We start from the raw sequence: 21,138 nt of genomic DNA, 5'->3' as shown, positions 1-21,138 counted from the left end.
TCCAACATTCACCACACAAGTAAATTCACAAGAAAGAAGTAGCCCTAAATAGACAATCTTTCCCTGCATAAGACTGCTAGCATTATAAACATTTGGTGGTTCAACATTCACTATCATTAGAAGTCTAATCTAAGCTTAACCACTGCAGGCCATTTTGACCTTTGACACGGCAAAAACAAAAATGTTGTGGTCTGTCTAAAGTGAAAAATGGCTGATGTGAAACACTTCTTGAACTTTAAAACAAGCCAAGTTGTTGCAGAGCGACACCGGTGTGTGAGGCTACAAAGACAAAAACAAATTCACATCGAGACAAACCTTACAGCAGACAGTTCATAGACAAAATGAAGGAATATGGATACATGTTGCAAACATTTCAAAGATGTGTTTTCAGCATTGGACACATGAGAAATCAAATCATGAGTTCATTTGCAAAGTACATCAAACAATTGTCTAAATTTTTTATTTTTTTTTTGCTTTGTTTTCAACAACAGGTCTCTTTTCATTTAAAAAAAGAAACCTCAAGTTAAGCAAACTACACACAGTAATATATAAGATAATATAATATATAATAATTTGTAGAATCAGGGATATAATTTATTTTATTGTGTTACGCAAGGCTTTATAAGGTGCATTTGGTTGATGACTAGCTAGTCTACTGGCCAAAGGATACTCAATGCATCTATCCCAGGCACTTAACGGCAGGCTTAGCAAACCTAGAAATGGTCTTTTCACAGATATTTGTAAGGAAACAAAATCCTCTTTGTGTTTGGCAAATTTGAAAGTAAAAATGGGGTAAAATGTAGTGTATGCTCAAACCAACTACAAACCTGTTTTTACTATTTATTTGTTTTGGTGAAAATTGCAAGATAAATTATTAAAGGCTGTGTCTGAAATAAGCAAAATAATCATCTTCTAGAAAAACACAAAGAATCAACATAATTTAAGTGAAAGAAAAACAAACAAACACTGAATACACTTCATTCATCCCTGTCTTTCAAAGTATTAAAATTACTAGTGCTAGTTGTAAACTACAGATAGCCTTTGGAGGCAAAAGTGCAATAGTTGATCCATCAATTCTGAGCCTGGGAGCTGCTTTTATTAAATGTGATTAAAATCAGAGATTGGAGGAGTGCAAAAAAACCCAAAAACAGATATGGAAACCCCAACACCCCCGTTTAAGCATAACACAACATGATGCACAAAGAACAAAGACGGACGCACACGGAACATATTGGGAGGGGGAAAAAAAGTCCTGTCAAAGACAAACTGCAGAAGAGAGAGAGAGAAAAGACAGTGAGTGAACCATGAAAGAGGCAGTGCTATGGCAGACACAGACAGCTGACTTGGAAAATGGCACCATTTGTTTCTGTTTAGCACCAGTTTATCACAAATCGGTTCTGAGATTGAGAAGAGAAAAACTGCACGAGCTCAGTCCAAAAACAAGACGTCCCTTAGATTGAAAAGAAGAAAGAAGTTCCCAGAAATGTCTCTCATCACTCAAACCGCTATGATGCTTGATCTTGTGTCTTTGAATCTCTGTTTTCGGCCCATATATTGTTTCCCTTACTTGCAAAGCCAACTTGATCGCCGTCTGTTAACTGTATTGTAAAACCCTGTTGGAAAAACACTCAAAGGCACTATGAAAGCCAGACCACACTGCCACATTCCTACTAAAACAAACTGTAGCCTGGCGTGTTCAGGATATATTAATGCATCTACATCCATGGGAGTCAAGGGTTACTGTAAGCTAGCTTCTAGCTTCTAGCACTTCTTTGCTAATGGCTACTATGAAGTCTTTGGGGTGCAAGACATTCTATAGTTCTTGATCCTTACATGTTTGTTTCTAGTGGAATCAAAGACAGGCGATGAGTGCACGGAGCACATATTCACATATCTTGGTATGCATGTTAATGCTTTGTTTGACAGATTCAAAGTACGTAAGGTATCATTGTCTTGTCCTGCAAGACTGATACTATCTGAAGCTCCATGTGAGCATCAAGAGAACAAATGTCCATTGAAGAGCCCTTTATGTTGTGTGTTAATGTGTTAAGCACTGTACAGTAGCTGTATGATTACTACTCGTCTCCTGCTCGCTTTTCTTCTCTCTCTTGCCTGGGCAATAAGAACATAAAAGGTGATTTCTTTTCAAAGAACTGTCTTGCTAAATGGGGAAAGGGCAGGGGTGGTGTTTTCCTTTGGGTCATCTCTCTCTGATTTGGCTCAGTGCTGTGTTTGACCTACTCCCCCTTCTTCTGCTATGCCTGTAGTTGCTGCTGCTGTAGTTCCAGTTGTCTGTGAGGTTGTCATTGGGGAAGATGTTTGGCTGCCACGGAGCTCTCCATTCTGACTAGGATGTTGATGAGGAGCGGGTAGAGAGGGAGGATCTATGGTTTGAGGGAGGACTCCATTGTGGGGCGAGCTGACAGAGGAAATGCCCGAGGAAGAGACTCTGAGGCCTTGATCGTTGGTTACTGCTCCACCTCCTCCACCTCCCCCTCCACCTTCAGTTTTCACACCGGGGTCTGCAGAACCCAGGGAGGAAAGCTGGTCCTCCTAGCGAGATAGAGAGAGAAGGGAGGGGAAAGAGGAGTGGGAGCAGGGAGAAATGGTCGTAGGAGAGAGGCCATTCAATGAAAGATGGGAGGGATGTGAGGAGTTGCAATAGGAGATGTCCAATCAAGGCAGACATGTAAAGGGAAAAAATACACGTTGAAGAGGTGTGAAAGTGTGGGAGAAAGGAATAGCAGTGAGATAAGGATGGAAAGAGGATAAAAGAGAAAAATCACCAGAGAAGGACATGATTTGAAGGGAAAAACATCAACAGCGAAAAACAGAAATAACCAGATGGAATGGATACATGTAAAGGCAATGGTCAAAGCAAAGCGAAGGTGCATTTGGAAAATAACAGACGCGTGACAAGGGATTGGAAGAACCACACATAAAGAAGGAGAGACACAGAGAGAGGAGAGAAAGAGCCCAATGAGTTACGAGGTTGATGCGTGACGCACACCAATAGAAATGGTAGCACAAGAAAAGGGACACAGGTAAAGAGGAGATGAAGGGGAATTAAAAATCTTGAGGTCAAAGGATCCTGATCCTCTTGGCATGAGTAGGTGTTTGTCAGGTGTCAGGCAAAGTCAAGAAGTCAAGTGAGTCATCTTCTGACAGTGAGTACAAATAATGCTCAATAACCACTAATTTTCAAAGTAAAAGCGCGTGCTTGAGCAGCTGAAAATATTTTAAATTACAGACTGAAAAAGAGCGCTAGTCTTATGGCTTGAAAGTAAGCTTAACAGCACTCGCTGTAGCATAACATGTTACGCAAAACATGCAAAACTGTCAAGACACATAGAGGTCAGCAGCAACTTTAAAAAGCAAGTCTTAAAGAGTCTGACATGAAATCCAAACCTCTGTCAAATTCACCAACCAAAACATCCAACCCAAAGCCACTGATCACCGCAGCGGGATGTTCCTCCTGGGTTGGAGCTTTTGATTAGACATTCAAACAAAGTTTGGTTTTACTTTTGTTTTTTACTTACATTAGAGCGAAATAACAGCAATGCAATACTAGAGTTTTATTAGTTTATATCAAGGTCTGTTTGCAAGCCTGCACTTCCAGTCTTGTTCACTGATGTCTAAGAGCAGTGGGAAGAGAAAACAATTGGGTTATTATGCCAATAGACAACTATGATGACTCTATTCATACTGCTGCTTAATGTAACAATGCACGACTTCAAGATGATTTGAATACAGAAGCATTTTGAAAGCTGGAATTCACAGTTTTAACATCAGACCTGGGTAGAAACCTCTTGAAATAATTGCACTCGATTTATGGTGCCTGACACATTTGCTGTGTGGTGTCTAGACATAATTACAAAGATTCAGTGACAGTGTAGGACGAGTGCAGCAAGCATCTAAAAGAGCTCGAAGATCTGTGCAGTAATTTAACTTTATATCAAACAGGAAAATGTTCACATATTATACATGTGACAGTAAAAACCACTTTAATGCTCACACACAAGAAGTATGAAACACTGTAATGTGAATGGGATGAAGTGCTGTAGAGGGGAAGACAGGAAGGAGGAGAGATAGTTTGGTCTGCATCCAGTAGAGAAAATGAATCAAAAGCATCAAAAGCAAATAATCTTCGCTTAAACTGTGTCTGATGGATGTGTCCGCTGTGAGGTGTCTCCATTTCAGTTAAAAAGAGTAAAAAGAAGAAATAATAATTAAAAAAAAATTACCCCAGAATTAGATGTGAATTGGCGGGCCTTTTCTCTTCTCAATCAGAACCAAAATGAATGCAAACACTTTCAGTTGCTAACTGGTGCTATGAACAGCTAAAATCTACTATGGTTACAGACAGTTACAGGATGCCAGTAACATGACTCCACTATAGCACTTGTTTTATTAGTCTCCAACACAACCAACAGTGTTGTTTAATATCCATGTGTAGTCCAGTACACATGCCTATTAAACTGGGAAATCAGGCAGCTGAACAAAGACATGGCAAAATGTTTACTGACATCCTTTTTAACTTACCAAACTTGCTTCACTTTGTGGGCTGTAGTGTTTGATTACGTGGTGCATTCAATTACAGCTTGGTGTGAGTGTGTGTTTTTGTATGCTAATGAAAATTGCAGTATTGGAGACAGAAACACAAAACACTTAGTGGAAATGTTAAGTGTACTGTAAATGATGCAGAAAATAAATTATCACACACACACACACACACACACACAAATTCTTACCCATCTCCTCCAATCTCCAATCACTCCAATTTGGAACGTGAATGTCTACAACAAACTGTGAAATCTTTCTCACCTTCACATTTCAGACTAAATACCTGCTGTACGTGCTGGTTTTATCACTCTATATATGGGTAAAAAAAAACGTAAAAAGAGGGCTGCAAGTCTTGAAAAGCCTAGCTTGATGGGTATTGAGCTTCTGCTTTGATAGAAAGTACAAAAAGAAAACAGCAAAAAGCAAGAACACGGTATGCATGTCGCACATAAAAAGACGCACAATAACAGCTGACCTACGCCACCATTCGGACAAACAATACGCCCAGGTGCCAAACACATACAGAAACACATACATATCAGGAAAAACACGGATTCACTGAAAGACACAGAACACAACACAAAACATGTGCACAATAATCAGTGTTCTTCAGGGAAGGACTGGGTCAGATACGGAGATTTCACATAAATCGTGTCGTTTGTCATAGGGCGTGGCAGGAGGGATGGAAATCTGAATGGAAAATGTGAATTTAAAGTGGTGCTAAAATATGGCACGTTTGAAGAAAAAAAAGGCAATAAAAGAGAATAACACTAATATTTCATTTACTTTCAGACTGATTTATAAGCAAGAATGGTAAAGCCTTGAGAAGCCGTGTTTTCAGTCTGCTTTTGTAAGCTGAAAACAGTTGCAAATATTCAGTTTCTTGCTCACAAATCTAAAGTCTGGAATTATTGCAGCTACTTCTACAATTTCTTTGCATTCAAACTTGTTTTAAAGATACTTTTAGATATCTGTTAGTCAACTTCTATTGACTAAAAACATCATCAAAAGAACGTTAAGAAGATATGAAACGTATGCTGTTTGTAAGTAGCTGATAATTATGGAAATACTTCCTTAAAACTGACTTTAGTTTAATTAAAGCCAAAGAAAAATTACCGTTATATGTAATGAGAAGTGGAATTTTGCAAATGCCAACATATTAAAAGCAGCAGAGAGTAAAAATCAATGATTTCCATTGATTGCTGAATTTCTCTGCATTTCAGCAGCTGATTCAATGCAAAGTAGAGAGTTCTCCGTATATGACTTGAAATTAATTTGTGCATAATAATGTTGGCATGTCTGTGGATTGCTGGTTGTGACTGAATCTTATGTGTGAACAAGCGATGACATTTTCATCTGCAGAGAGCAACAACAGTCACACACAGAGAATTTGAAATGATATTAAAAAAGCTACGGCAGTATTTCTTTAGATTTTTGTCAGGGGATGTCGAATGCTTATTTGTCAACATAAAGAGAAAAAGCAGTCTCAGTTCTGTCTCATCTAATTCAAGTAAACATCCAGGAGGTCTATCACAGAATATTTCCAAGTTAGCAGTGGATAAAAGGAGACACACGTTAGTGTGTTGGAAGGGTGACAATAAAAAGCACAGCGGGTTACCTCCTCATTCAGCCTGACAAAACAAAGAAAATGTCATTTTTATGTGTGTGTGTTGTGGATGAGAAGCTCACTTCACACAGTGCCAATCATGGCGCTGTGTAAAAATGACACATTTTGTCATCTGTCAGAGTAAAGAGAATTTAAAGCTGCAGCTGTGCATGTAAAAACACATACAAATAAAATACATCTTTCAGCATAAATCGGCAGCAGGACAGGTTTGCCTTCAGGGCTCCCTGCCAGAAAGCCTTCTGACAGAAATATTTCCTTTCTTTTATGTTATTCTCAGCTTGCAGGTTGGTTAGGTTTGAGCAGCAAAACTAGTTGGTGAGGTTGATTTACATTCTATTCCAAGGCAAGATTATGGCTTGGATTAAAATGTAAACCATGTCTCAGAAGAAAGTTCTAAAAGTAATGAAATGAAAGCAATGAAAACATCCTGTTCTGCTAGCTTTTGGATGTCTGCCTTTGTTTGCTAACTAATGAAATGTTAGCAGTGTTGTAGCTAATAAATAGACCTTTACAATTCTACTATAGGTGCCTCAAGTGTAAGTAAAGTTGTTAATAGCAGGAAATGCAGCAAAATAAAGTAGTTTTTCATGAAAAAAGCTAATGAAGGAATATAGTGAGCACAGGTTTCTCATTAGAAAACATTGTGAAAACCTGCTTCTCAAATCATATAAGGATAAAATGCTAACGACGTGTGATGGTATGGTAAAAAATCTTTTTTAAACTGCAGTACCTTGCTGTCAGTTGTTCTAGCTGGTCACTGCAACAAAAATCCCCCACAGCATTTTCACATAGTTTCACAGGAATGAGTTATAGTTAGAATTTCTGCATTTCTTTGTTCTCATTTGACTGTGCCTCTGTTTATGTATTCTTGATATTAATATTGCTACAAAAGGCTTGAACCACCCCTCGTTAGTGGAAAAGTATCAGTCATGGACTGGCCTCCCCAGAGACTGAACCTCAAAATTATTGAAGCAGTTTGGGGTCATCTTAACAGAGAACAGAAGAAAAGGCAGCCAACATCCAAAGAAGGCCTTTGAATGTCCTTCAAGAAGCTTGCAGAACTATTCCTGCAGACTGCTTAAAGAAATGACAACAACATTACCTCAAAGCTGTGCTAGAGCTTTAGGCTGTGCTAAAAAACAAAGGTGGTCATTTTGACTCTGAAGCTTTTTAGAATTGCACAGTTATTTCTGCCTTACTTATTGAATTTCCATGTATCTTTGCATGTATCAATACATCACTGCATGTGTGGGTCCTTTATCCTGTCACACACTGCATCCTTTTCCTATTTTCATAACAAAATTTAAAGAAATGCAAGGTGGCTCACGACTTTTACCCTGTACCATAAATATATAAGTAAATACCCCTGAAGCCTTTATTTGCCCCAAAGAAAACATTTGCTAACAAATGCCTATACCGCTGTGATTACATATACTTACAAAAATCACAAAAGCAGTATAAATATGTTGATATTATCTTGCACAACAAAATGTGAGTATTAAAAACTTTAATTTTTGCTGTTTTTTTCAGTTGGCCTAAAAACCCCAGCCTTTATCCCTGCAGCAGAGAACGTGAGGCTGCAGACTTCACATTGTCACTGGAGATTTCATAAGCATGTGTTATCCTTTAGGTTAAAGTATTAATCATATAAGACCATCACTTAATGAAATTTTTCTTATATTGGTTGGTGGACGCAGTGCAGCCTTGCAAAAAGAGCCAATCGGATGTACAAATTGGAGCAGTAGCCAATTCAAAATGAATAGTTATTAAATTTATGAATACAATTTCATGTTCAAAGTGAATCCTTCACAACTGGACTCGTTTTAAAATCAAATTGATTTTCTGTTTCACCAACAGTAATTTGAAGCTTTTGAACAGAGACAATAAAATCTAAGCTTTTAGCTGGAACTGGTTTTCTGCCAAAAAACATTTTGGGTGTTTTAATTAAATTTTGAAAACCTGCTGAATAGAGTCATGATCATTCCCGACTTTAAGGACTTCAGCTGTGTGTTACTGCTTAGAACATCACCTTCAAGTGTAACTGGACTAAGACGTTAAGTTAGCTGAACATAAGCGAGCCACTCTGCCTGATGACTGGAACAGCTAATTCACACAGTGGTGGTCGTGAAAGCCCTCAGTTTGTCTTATCAATAAAAGATATCCTTTTGTTTTTTTAAAGCATGCCCTCTGCTCAGGATGGTGTGTTCCTATCAATTTTTTATTGAGCCACATTTAAAATTCTGCCTCTCTAGGACATATTATCATGGGGCATAATGTTCACAGGTCAGCCTGGTACTGTGTGCAGTTACTGATATTGCAGTACATGATTTATGGGCAGGAGAGTGCAGATAAGATTTAGATGAACACGACTAACTGCTGAGTTGTTTTGCTCACTTTTAAAAATTTGACATTATTTTGTTGTCACCCTAACACACAGGTGTGCCCCTACGAAACATCAGTCATCTCTGTCCAGACATTCTGTGACAGTCCTCCTTTTTATGAGAAGATAAATGGGAGAGCAAAGTGGGCCTGTTAGTGTGTGGGCCTGCAGTGAGTTCACAGGATGCTGTATAAGGACAGGGACGCACATAGAGAACAGTAGAAGTGGAAAAGAGGCAGCAGTTATGGATGGAGAGTGAGAGTTTGCCGGCTTGTTTATTACCTGGATACTCGGGGTGGGACAGGCGCAAGACGGGGCTGCACTAGGATGGACTGACGCCTCCCCTAAGAGAAATCACCGTATCTCATCAACATAGGAGGAGAGGAGAGGAAACGAGAGGAGAGGAGATGAGAGGAAAAAGGAAAGCAGAGGAGGACTAAAAGCAGGAGGCAGGAAGAGAAAACTGATTGCGAAAATAAATAAAATGAGGGACGACTTGTGCGCAAGTGGGGAGGGTCCAGAAGGACGGTGAGGGTAGAGGAAATCAACAGCCACCCAAACAATACATACAAGGTGCACAACACAACATGAACAGAGAACAAGAACATAAATATACATATAAAATGCTTCCTAAGGCATATTTACATATATAATGGCAACCAGAGACACACAGCAGTGTCAGACACGCAACAGCCTGAAAGCATTAGAGCAGCATGCCATGCAGTGTATCATTAACAGAAATCATGCTTGTAGGATAAGAAAGAAAAAGGCGTTAAATCGTGCTCCACAAACGCCATCTGCATCTGAAAGCAGCCGAATGTTTCATGTTTCCTGGTTCAGAAAGGTAAGAAGACAGCATAAAGAACATGCTTATATCAAACATGCAGTTATCAATGTTATGAAATATATATACACACTTTGAAAACCCAGAAAGAACCAGTTACATCAACACCATATGCAAAAAAACACAGAAACAACCAAGAATATACTTTTTTAAACAAATTTACTCTAACACACACACACACACCTCGCTGAAACTCAAAGTTGCAAGAAATGAGCACAGGGAAAGGAAATAAATCTTAAATGAAGGAGACACTGATGTGATTAATGTAACTACAACCTCAGGAAGTATTTTTCTCTGTGAATGCTGATAACTGATCAAAAGAAAGGTTTAGAAAAACCTGAAAAATCTACAAATGATCAGTCCAACACTGTCAAAGACAAACTGTGAATGTTTCAAGTTACAAGACAATGTTATTACCTCTGTAAATTAAGGTAATAACCTTAATGGGTGTGGCTTTTCCAGGTGGAGTTACAGGTGGAATACTTTCAGGTTCTAAAAATGTGTTTTCCCTTCACATGTGTTGCAGTGTTTTAGTTCCCTGTTTGCTGTTCCCTAACTGCTTTACTTTACCTTACAGCTGAATCGTCTTCTCTTTATTGTTTCAGGGCAGCTCTGTGTCCCAATGCATGTTTATGGAGGAGATTTACCCACAAATAAAAACATTATAACTGACTCAATGTTCAATTTCATTATGAATTAATTTGATTTTTGTTAAAACTGACAAAAGAGTTGTGAGCTTCCTAGCAGTAACCACTGCACAGGCGCAAAAAAGGACCTAAAATTTAAAGTCACCGTTTACATTAGGCAAAAAAAAAAAGCATTTAAAATGTGTGTTAAGTGTAAGATTAAAAAAAGAGAGAGAGAGGAATCTCTCGATTGTTTAAATCAAATCTTCTTGGAGTGTTTTTTTTCCTTTTCTTTTTGTAGGCATTAGGACACTCTTGTGGAAAGGATTATGGCATTCTGCACCTGTGATATTATGTGAGGTCTAATTAAGTGTGGAGTGTTGTTTTGGAAGATGGTAGCAGTGGCCTGAGGAAACAACAGCACCATGGCTCATCCCCCTTCTCACTCCCTATTAATTTACTCTCCCACCCCACACTCTCAGCTGCTGCGTGTGCGCCACACATTAAAAGTGAAAGTTATCACACTGGACTGAACTGTCTGCTCATCTTAAATGCTGAGGTGACAAGCACGAGTGCCTAAAGCTGAAATAGAAAACTAAATACTAACTTCTGACAAAACAGCCCAACAAAATGCTCACTCACAGTAATGGCTGTTTTAGCTTCGAGCGGTGCACATTAAAGGAACATTGCAGCAGTATCTTCCTTGTCACATCACATTTTCCCAGGTTTCAGCCATGTACAGCACATTAACATAAACTGGGGGATTATCATCTTTGAAATTACAAAGGTACAATAGAAACCTGGATATTACATAATTTATCAGATTAAACTTTCCTCATCTTTCATTTACATAACACACGCTAACACGGTGAAGAAAGAAATCATCACCCCAGCCTAGCTTTATTATTATAATCATCACTGATATGCTGACATTAGCTTGTAGCTGAAAACATTAATGCTGTCCGAATGGTTTAACTTTACAGATACACTAAATTGACAAAATTACTGGGTCAGCTATATCTACAGGAGTTGCTTGGACGTAAAAACTCATCTCATGAAGCTCCTGGCTCACATTTTTCATGCTGATGTTAATGTCAGAGAAGGTCTGGAGCTCTGCAGTTAGTGCAGGCAACTTTTACACACTGTGGACCTCAGCACTTGTCAATCCCACTCTGTAACTTTACACCGATACTTTTTACCTGAGTTGCTGTTGTTCCTAAACACTTCAGCTTTGTAATAATACCACTTACAGTTGATTTTGGAATATTTAGAAGGGAAGAAAATTTATGAACTGACGCTCAGACTCAGTGAGCTCTTTAGAACGACCCATTGTTTTACAAGTATTTTCAAAGGCACACTGCATTTGATTTTATACACCCATTAAAATGCGACTGTAAACGCCTGAATTTAAAGATTAAAAGGCCTGACCCAATATTTTTGTCAGTGCACCATGGTGAGAGTCATTATCCACAAATACATCATTTTTGGAACAGTGGAGAGCCTTGCCGTAGTGGATCTGGCCTTCTAAAATTACTCCAAGAGTGTGATGACTCATTCAGGAGGACCCAGAACAACATGTGAAGAACTGCAGGCCTCACTTGCCTCAGTTGAGGCAATGATTCAACAATAAGCAAGAAACTGGACAAAAATGGGAGAATTCCAAGGAAAAAACCACTGCTGACCAAAAAGAAGACTTTTGGGGAAATATTCTGTAGACTGACGAGACAAAGGTTTAATGTTTTGGAAGTTGTGACTCGCATTGGTAAGTTCAGGCCCTGAAACTCAAACACACTTGGGTTATGCAACAGGAAAATTATCCCAAAAGGTTTGGAGTTTGCCTAGTCAAAGTCAGAACTTAAATCAGATTAAGATACTTTGTTATGTCCGTGCACAGTCCATTCATGCTGGACACCCCCCATTGTGGCTCAATTAAAACAATTCTGCAAAGAACAGTGGACCAAACTTCCTCCAAGTGATGTGAAAGACTCATTGTCAGTTATCACATTGGAGTTCTTGCTGCCAAGGATGGGACAACAAGTTATTAGGTTTAGACTCAGCCACCACCTCTGCTCTCACTGTCACTCAGCACCAGCTCTCAGCCCATAGGTGTACACCTAGGTGTACACGTACACCCTGTGTACACCTATGACTGTACACCAAACCGACCCAACCAATGTCATCGTCAAGTATGCTGATGACGCTGTGGTTGGGCTCATCTCTGATGCAGATGAGACAGCGTACAGGGCAGAGTTAGAGAACTTGAAGCTGAATGTCCTTAAAACCAAAGGACTCATAATGGACAGGAGGCACAGACAGGTCCACTCGCCCCTGATTATAAATGGAGAACAGCTGGAATTATTCTCCTGGGCGCCCACATCTCTGCTGATCTCACCTGGACCCTCTCCTCCTGCCTGGGTGTTTGGTATACAGGGGCCATGACTGAGAACAGGCAGGCTGTGCAGAGGGTTATTAACACTGCTCCCCCAAAAATCATTGGCTGCCCTCTACTACCCCTGGAGGCCATCGCCAGATCCTCCTGCCTCAGGTAAACCAGGGCCATCACAGGTGACTCCTTGCACCCCACCCACCACCTGTTTGACCTGCTGTTCCCTGGTCAGTACCACACGTCCAGACCACGAAACAGCCTCTTCCCCTGTCAACAAACACTATCCACCCCACACCCCACGGTGAGCCATGGTCTGAGTAACCCCCATCACTCAGGCCACTCACATATGTACTTATACTCAAGTCCTCTGCACTACTTCCAAGCACTTTGTATATATTCCTGTAGTTTGGAAAGATTTCACCTGTTTGTTATTTATTCTGGTTGTCTTACTATTTATATATTATTCCTGCACAGTTGCCATGGAGCAGCCATAATTCCGTTGTACAATGACAATAAAGGGCTATTCTATTCTATTGCATTCTAATATATGATTCTCTGAAATATGTAAGTGTGACAAAAAAAAAGAAATTAAGAAGGGCATAGATACTTTTTTGCAGCGCTGTAAATGTTTAAATATAAGGATAAATTAGAATTTTTAAATTTGAATGAGCTGAATACATGAATACGTTTGCATATTTTTTCTTTCTTTCCTTTTTTTTCTCTTTTGCAGCTTGATTGTAATTCTGTAGTTGTAAGAAAACTTTTCTTGTGATTACAGAAATATAATTTGGTACTTTTAGCAAAATACATCTTTTCTGCTGACAGAGACCATGACTTATCATGATTCATTGTGCTCCTAAAAGTCCTGGGTTTTTCTTTCTTTGTTTTCCTTCTTAATATTTTAAAAAATCTGCAGTAAATCAAATTCTAAATAGTGTTATCCATCTGGCACCAAATTTGGTTTATATGAAACATAACTTCTCCAACACCAGTCCAAACTCACAGGTTTATAAATCCATATAGACATTGAAATACTGTGCTGTATACAGTACATTCTCAGAACATATAACGGTCACATCAGCTGTAATCATGACCACCAGAGTGACACTCGGAGCGTCTGTCAGCTCTTCTCTTTTGGCATATTATTAATTTATTATTATTTTCAACTCTCTGCACCTCGAAAGGTCAACTAGAAACCTACAATGAGGCATTTTTAAAAAATAATTTTTCATGCAGTTAAATGAGTGACAATTCAAAAGTATGACCTAATGAATGAAGGAACATGTCAAGTTGGGTTACTGATTGAAAGGAAATTACTTGGAAATTGGCAAGTAAAGAGTTATTCCTTCATTCAATGATCAGAATAGAATTTAATGCATTTAAATTTATATGTACAGCACCTGAAATTGTAATGCCTTATATAGTTCTTATCATGTTGGATTAGCAACAAAACTCTTGTGTTAAATTACTAAAATTTGAGAATTCATGAAATTTTCTACCTCACAATCCTCCAATTATTTTTAATATATTCTCGTGTATTTCATGTCTTTTTGGAAACTAATAAATTATGTTTTTTTTTTATTTTGACAATTTCAGTGCTCCACAAATGAGTATGCTGCAAATGGGACACAACATTCGCAATTCTTCATATTTTTCAAGGTATAATTTCCAGGTTACGTGAGTCACACCAGAGTTCATGGGTGAAGCCACGGCTACGTTAGACATAGTAACACAGAAACCATACAAATCAGTGTCAGACGTGACAATGACTGCTACAGCAGCTGAAGCCAGAACTTTGAGATTTTTATCTGTGAAATTTGCTTTATAAATACATTTTACTTACTTACCTACTACAATGAAAAAATATCTTTACTTTTTCACACTCCATTACATTTAACATATAAAGTATTTTGCATGGTAACAAAACAACTTTTAAATTTCCTGGGCCCTTTATGGGGCTGAATTAGCCTACTTGGTCTCAAATCTCATCTAATTTAATCCCTCTCTGTGAAAGAACTGCCGCTAACTGAATGAATATGATTGTTTACACCTAATATTGCATTTTATTTTTATTGCACTATAGAGGCTGCTGAGAAACATTTCATTTGAGCCTGTGTACTGCTGTAAATAGCATCCGAAATGACAAGAAACACTCTTGAAACTTGAATCTTGCAAAGTAAATAAGTGTAAAAGGTAAGTTCTACGCATGTACCATGTCATACAACTTCATATAAGGTATTAATATATATTACTCAGCTACACTTAATTGATAAATTTACTATAGAATCTAATTTATAAGAGAGATAAGTTGACAAATTATGATGTAATCTCCTTGAGGTGATTACATTGATCCCTGAGGCAAATTTACAAGCTATACAGCAATATATTTACATTTAATTAAATCAGCAAAACTTGTACAGGTCACAGCATTAAAGATAACAACACAGCAAAGATCATGTTCCAATAATATTTCTACATTTGAGTTATATATATATCAACTCATATGACTCATGCTTGAAGGTGGGCTTGCTCAATTTGACAGGATGGCAGGATAAGGAAGGGGGTGGGTTTGGGGCATGAAATGAGAAGCACTGAGGAAGTAGAGCTCCCGAAGACACAGCACCACCATCACGCAGCGTACAATACAGTAAGACGTGAGCTTCAGCTGTTCAGTAATCTGTGCGAAAGGGAGCCACCAGGAGTTTTAACCCCAACATGCTCGGCAGAAAGGTTTCACAGAAGCAACTACAAAACTGGCAACATCACCACAAACCCAGATACGTTCACAAACCCAGCTAGAGTCAGACATCTTGATAGCTTGAGCTTAAGAATACAAACAACAGCATTCTTTCATCTTTCATCTTCAAAGCCCCCGCGTATGTTGGCAGACGAATGGCAGTCAAACCCAAACAGGACAGGTCAGGGACAGGGCAAGGCAGAGGCAGATCAGAGGGACCACATACACACAGCAAACGAAATCATATCAATAACAGGGGGGGGGGAAGAGAGGTAGGATGGAGAAAGAAGATAGCACGGGCCACCGTACGAACTCGACGACAGAAGAAGCAATCTCACAGACCTGATCAGCGAAAATCCTGGTTTTTGGCTCAAGGATGGCTCCTCCTCTTATCTCATCCTCCACAGCCATGAGTCTTGGAAGCAGAGAAAGAGAGAGGGGGAGAGAGAAAGTAGGGAAGGGGGGGGTGACAGAAGGAGAGGGAGTATTATGAATTCAAAATGATACTTAACAAGATGTTGAGCAGATGCATCTCCAACATCTGGCTCAACGACATCACAGTGATACGATGCTGATCTCCTGTATCTCAAATCTAAATCTCAAATACTGATAGGAAGCACAATCTTTTGAGCCACTGAGCAGCAGGAACGTAAGCCGTGCTTTATGAGGCACTGCCAATTTTCACTGGTGGAGCCTTGTTTTGTCCCCATGGGATTTATCAAAGTATTTGTTCCCAATTTAAGGTGTTTTCAAAGCGCAATTACAGCCAACAGTGGAAAATTACACCCGGTTATGTGACGTGAATGTTCAGTAACTGATCCCCATCATCCCCAGGGAATTTCCCATCTTGCGTAACATGGACTGACCAAGGCACGGGCAGAAAAATCCTTTGACTAATCATTTCAAAGAATCTGCTCGCAGATACGAGCAAGAGTCCGGCTGCAGTTTTCATGAGCCAGCAAACAGTGCAGGTTTCCCAGCTTTCATGATTATTCAAGTGCCAGGGATAGAGTCATTCAATGATATTTCTCTCAAAGCGTTATCTTACACTTACTTGGCCAACTGGCTAGATTGTGGATATTGTCATTTGGTGTAAATGCCAAGTAGAAGTTACCGTGAATAAAGAAAGACCTCTCAACATCATAGACTTCAATGCATTGCCTTCATGATTTTCCATGTTTTACATTTTTTTTAATCGTAGCTGACAGCAGAAGAATAAACATCCTTTATTTTCTTAACATGAAACATGACTGTTGGAATGTTATCCCTTTATAATAGTCAACTATTGAGTAATCTTGCAAACGCATGTCAATTTGTCAAAGTAAAACAAGGTGGAAGATTGTCACTTGTGCATTCATTAAGCCACTAATCCAATCAAATAGTTGACAGGAACATTTAATTGGCGCCATGCAGAAATAAATACACCACAAATCAAGTCGTACTGTGTCACTCAAAGCTAGTCCTCTCCACCACATCCATATCACTTTATTAAGAACACAGAGGCACGTGTTTGACAATAAAGAACGAAAATCCACAGGTGAAGTTTCAAACATAAGCGTTTGGATGTTTTATTCCATAAATAATGTACAATGTTGAGAGTTTGTTTTTTTTTTTTACAAAAGAAGAGAAGAGGAAAAGAAAAGAGTCAATCATAAGCACACACAGAAATATTAGCACTGTCCCAAAAAACAATGGAATGTAACATGGGCATACAGCATTAAGATTCTGACATGACTCCAAAAAGGCAGACAATGATTCATGTGGGTGATATGTTACAAAAAGAAGAGGGAAAAAAAAGAAGTTAAGCTTTATATATCCAGTTGTACTTCAAGTAGTGTGCTTTTGAGGTCAAGTCGTACATTTAGTCAAAACAATGTGTGTATGTACCAACATGAGGTCACAAAGTCTGAATATTTTGCTACAGAGGAAAAAGGCAAAAGACAAAAGGTGTCAAATAGGATGTAAAGTTAATGAAAAGCAAAAGGAAAGACAGACCTGGGTCAAACAGCAGCTGCAGATATGCTCTCTATTTTTTGTAAACTTACCTGATAACATCTAATTTGTGTTGATACAGCAAGTTTAACCCAACCTCGTGACATATTTGAGCTTACTCTGCACTTTAATCGCACATTACAAATCATTTTAACATAAATTAAAGCAATGTCTTTTTGTCAGTCAAACATAAACGAAACAAGCAAACTAAAAGTGTTTTAAATATACAAAAACAACCATGCAATCAACCCAAGTCCCCAGTACAGAACAGCATGTTAATATGCATTTAAAAAACAGTATGTTTGACTTACATTTGACTGACGGATATGCCTCCCATCGAATTTATCACATTGTTTATTTATGTAAAAACTATGCAATCCAAATGGATGCAGTTAAAATGCACATTAAACCAAATTCCTCTTTGAGTGCATTTGTTTAAAATAAACAACGCAACTGTTTGACACAGGTCTATATAAAAGTGAGCAAAAACCCTTGGCTGTTGCTACAAGCCATGTCAATCACACACACATCAAGCCAAAACTCATCACCACTATGAATTCATTTGCAAGATTTAAACATAATTTTTGCTGTTGTACAATCTATACAGCCTATCAATATATTCTTGCTACAAAGAGAGGCAGGTATACTGACACCAGAATATTATCTAAGACTCTGGAGAGGGAAAATAAATAGAAAAGAATATGTTTTTTCCTTTTAATACTTAAATCATATTTTAAGTGCATAAGTTAAATGACAGTCTAACTCTCTTAAACAACTATTCTGATCACCACGTCACCGGACACCACCAATGACGGACTGCAGGTCAAAAACAAAATCATACCAAGCATTTACAGCAAAAATCATACAGAGATGAGAAAGTCAGTTTTGCTTTAATTAATAAATAATATAAATTTCAATCTTTCATTTAAAATGCAGATAAGTTCACAAGCACCATACAGGTCATCAAAAAAAAAAAAAAAAAGAAAAAGAAAAAACAACCCATAAACAATAGAAAAAAACCCCAACTTAGGATTTAAGAACACATTTTGCAGAACATACTGCTGTCAAAAGCTCACGTCATTGTCGTCATGTTGTCTCTGTGGTGTTTTGCATTTTACAGTATTCCAGGTCTATATTTTGTATGTTTAGATACTGCAGATGGCACCTGGTAAAAGATTTTGGCAGGAAGTCACTGTTTCGTTATCTACACAAGATGCATACAATACACCTCCTCAGGATCCTGCATGTGCATTCGGCACAAACAGCACACGCAGATACATACTGCATCTGTTATTGCGCTTCTCCTGCTAAAAAGTTAGCTATTGCAAGGTTAAAATAGTAATCTCACTCTCAATAGAATTCATATACATCACATTTCTTATACTACTATTATTATGGCTCTTGCATTACTGAATTTACTATGCTATGGGTTATAGTTAAAATAGATTATTACTATGACAGGTGCAATTAAGACCATTAAGTCCCCTCCCCCCTTTCTGCTGCAAATTCAATGCATCTCGTCAATATAAATCTCTTCAGTTCACAGCAAAGAGCTCGGGGAAGATAAATAGTTTCATTCATATTTAAAATTAAAGTATTTTGACAAAAAAATATGAGAGCCTGTAGCCAACTAATGGAATAACTACCCTAAAGAAAAAATAAAAATACAAGTGCTACAGGTAAAGTGGATTCAGTGTTTAACCTAGCATGACCTAAAACTCAATATTCGGCTTTGGTTTAAATTAGATTGTTGAGAACAAAATGTGTACCTGGTCTAATGACATAGGTTGGATTTGCTCTGAGCTTAAAGCAAATTCTATGCACAGAACATTAAGGCTTCTCTGAAAAAAAATATCTCTCAAACTTGAAACATAACGCTGAGTATTTTAGGTCTGCAGATAAAGAGTTGGTTTTTTTTCCAAGCCTACACAGGAGCCATGAAATTAAGGTCACAACTAAGGGCTCCATTAGCAGAACCTGAGCTTGCTTTTGCATCAACATAATATATATGTATATATATATATATATGTTTATATATCTGAATGTGAAAATTGAACATAAAACTCAATTTAAGGTGAAACATAACATAAGGCTATGGTTGCACTTGTTATTTCACTGATATTCTGAAGTCCAATCAACAGGACGCCCTCTACATTATTTGCATTGCTCGTGTGTGTGCATTAGATCTGCAATGCTCTGCATGACCTGGGCTGGCTCAGTGAATTGTGTGTAAAATTGACTCGGAAGCATCCAGATCTGCTACTTACTGTAATTCATCCTTGTGTGGTCAGATGATAAAGGTCCCAAAAGTTACAAGTTTAAGCCTTGAAAACAGCAGCTAATAACTGCACGTTGTGCTTCATGTGTACAGCACTCTCCTTAAGCTTTAACTTCAGGGGAGCAGTAATCAAGGGTTTTGCTTTAAGTGCTCTGACAAAGTTTCTGTAGTATAGGGCATAGCTCATTTATGCCTTTATACCTGAATCTTCACCATTCACTGACTGATTCAGGTTTGTCTCTGATGTTCACCCCTCTTCATTTCACATCATGTGTTGTTAAAAGAGGTATTAGTCCCCATGTTCACTCTGGAGAGGTAAAAAAAAACCATCAGCAGTCCTTCAGTGAACATGGTTCACCTTGATTTAAAATGGAAGAGCTAATATTAAACCATGGTCTTCCATAGTCCGGTGCCCGAAGGTCCAAAACAATTCTTTGAGTTGGTTTAAAAAGTGCAGACATGTTTCTGAAGTTTTACAACTCCCCATCCTTTTGTGCTTTTACAGTGCAATCTCGTGGGAGAATCATTTGAAAATTCTGCTAACTGGAATCATCCTGCATGATCCCAAAATCCAGAACTTTGTTCATAAACAAACAGCTGATGGTGAGTGTGACAGCGCAGGATAAAGGAGGACGTTTTAATGGTGGTTATATACAAGGTTAGGCCTTTTAAGATGTTTTTCCATAAAAGACGAGCAGGACTCTCTGTCTTCATTCCAAGTCTTCTTTCCTGGAGTGGATTAGAAGTGGCAATATTCTCTGTCACAGTTATCCACCCTTCAGTTGCAGACCACAGACTATTATAAGATGTAAAAATACTGCAATATTTTCATGTAGTTTTAAGTGTCTTTTCACTGAAAAATAAAAACAAAATTAAATGCAGGGCAGCATTGCTAATATGCGGTCACACGTAAAATGCTCACGGAGTCCTTAAAACCCAGCAAATATTTGGTTTTTGTGCCTGAAAAATACAACTGAGACACGATCAATACTCAACCCTTTTTTCCATGAACTGCTTAATTTGTGAGTGATCAATAAAAGTTAAGACTGCACTGACAATAAAAGCCCCATTACAATTTTGCACAAGCACTCGAGAAATTAGGGCTCAGCTGGAGTTCTCTGCAGTTGTCCAAATATGATGCTCTTGAATAACAAATAAAGCATGTTGTGAGGTTATGACCGCATTTAAATTTGCTACGGCAAGAGCTCAGAGGACAATCAAAGACTCTTTTGTCCAGCTTAACTAAGCTGAAGAAACAACCACCACGGGAACATCTCCTGGATGCTTATCTAAGATAAAGATCTTTGTCTTCTGTATTACAGTCTATTATTTAATTTGCCACTCATTACATGTCTGCAGCTTTGGCTTTCAATATAAAGCTCCCATCCTTTCTCATAGGCTACAGTGCTTTATGAAACGGAAACCAATCTCCTTATCTTGTAATATTCTTTTCAAGATAACAACCTCTGGTAAATAGAGTCTTATTCCGATGTGCAATGTATATATTGCCAGTAACAACTGCTTCATTTTCATGTTTCATCCTGTTAAACAGAATCCAATATGCTAACGCCGTACTGTGGAGTCCTCCGCAGAAGTATAAGAAGTCTTTTTAATTAATGCTAGCAATCATAATTTTATAGAAAAGGTCCTTTTTCCACAAAAACCCTGTAACAGAAGAAAAAGAAAGACTATGGCCCACCAATGG

General features: G+C 38.3%; 1 protein-coding gene across 1 annotated transcript in view; it reads right to left on the bottom strand.

Moving 5' to 3' along the window:
* syngap1b (synaptic Ras GTPase activating protein 1b) overlaps positions 1-21,138 on the bottom strand; it is a 77,836-nt gene that overhangs the window by 2,427 nt on the left and 54,271 nt on the right. The window contains exons 18-19 of the mRNA XM_085423840.1: positions 15,506-15,578; positions 8,853-8,914 (exon numbers count right to left, since the gene is read on the bottom strand). Coding sequence (XP_085279966.1) covers positions 8,853-8,914; positions 15,506-15,578 — 135 coding nt within the window. The remainder of the gene's footprint in view (positions 1-8,852; positions 8,915-15,505; positions 15,579-21,138) is intronic.

The sequence above is a fragment of the Rhamphochromis longiceps genome, linkage group LG11 (assembly GCF_057381845.1).
Source record: "Rhamphochromis longiceps isolate RC_006_pf linkage group LG11, R_longiceps_female_GT1.1, whole genome shotgun sequence".
NCBI lineage: Eukaryota > Metazoa > Chordata > Actinopteri > Cichliformes > Cichlidae > Rhamphochromis > Rhamphochromis longiceps.
Note: the sequence above shows the minus strand (reverse complement) of the source record. Positions and strands in the feature narration are given on the sequence as shown.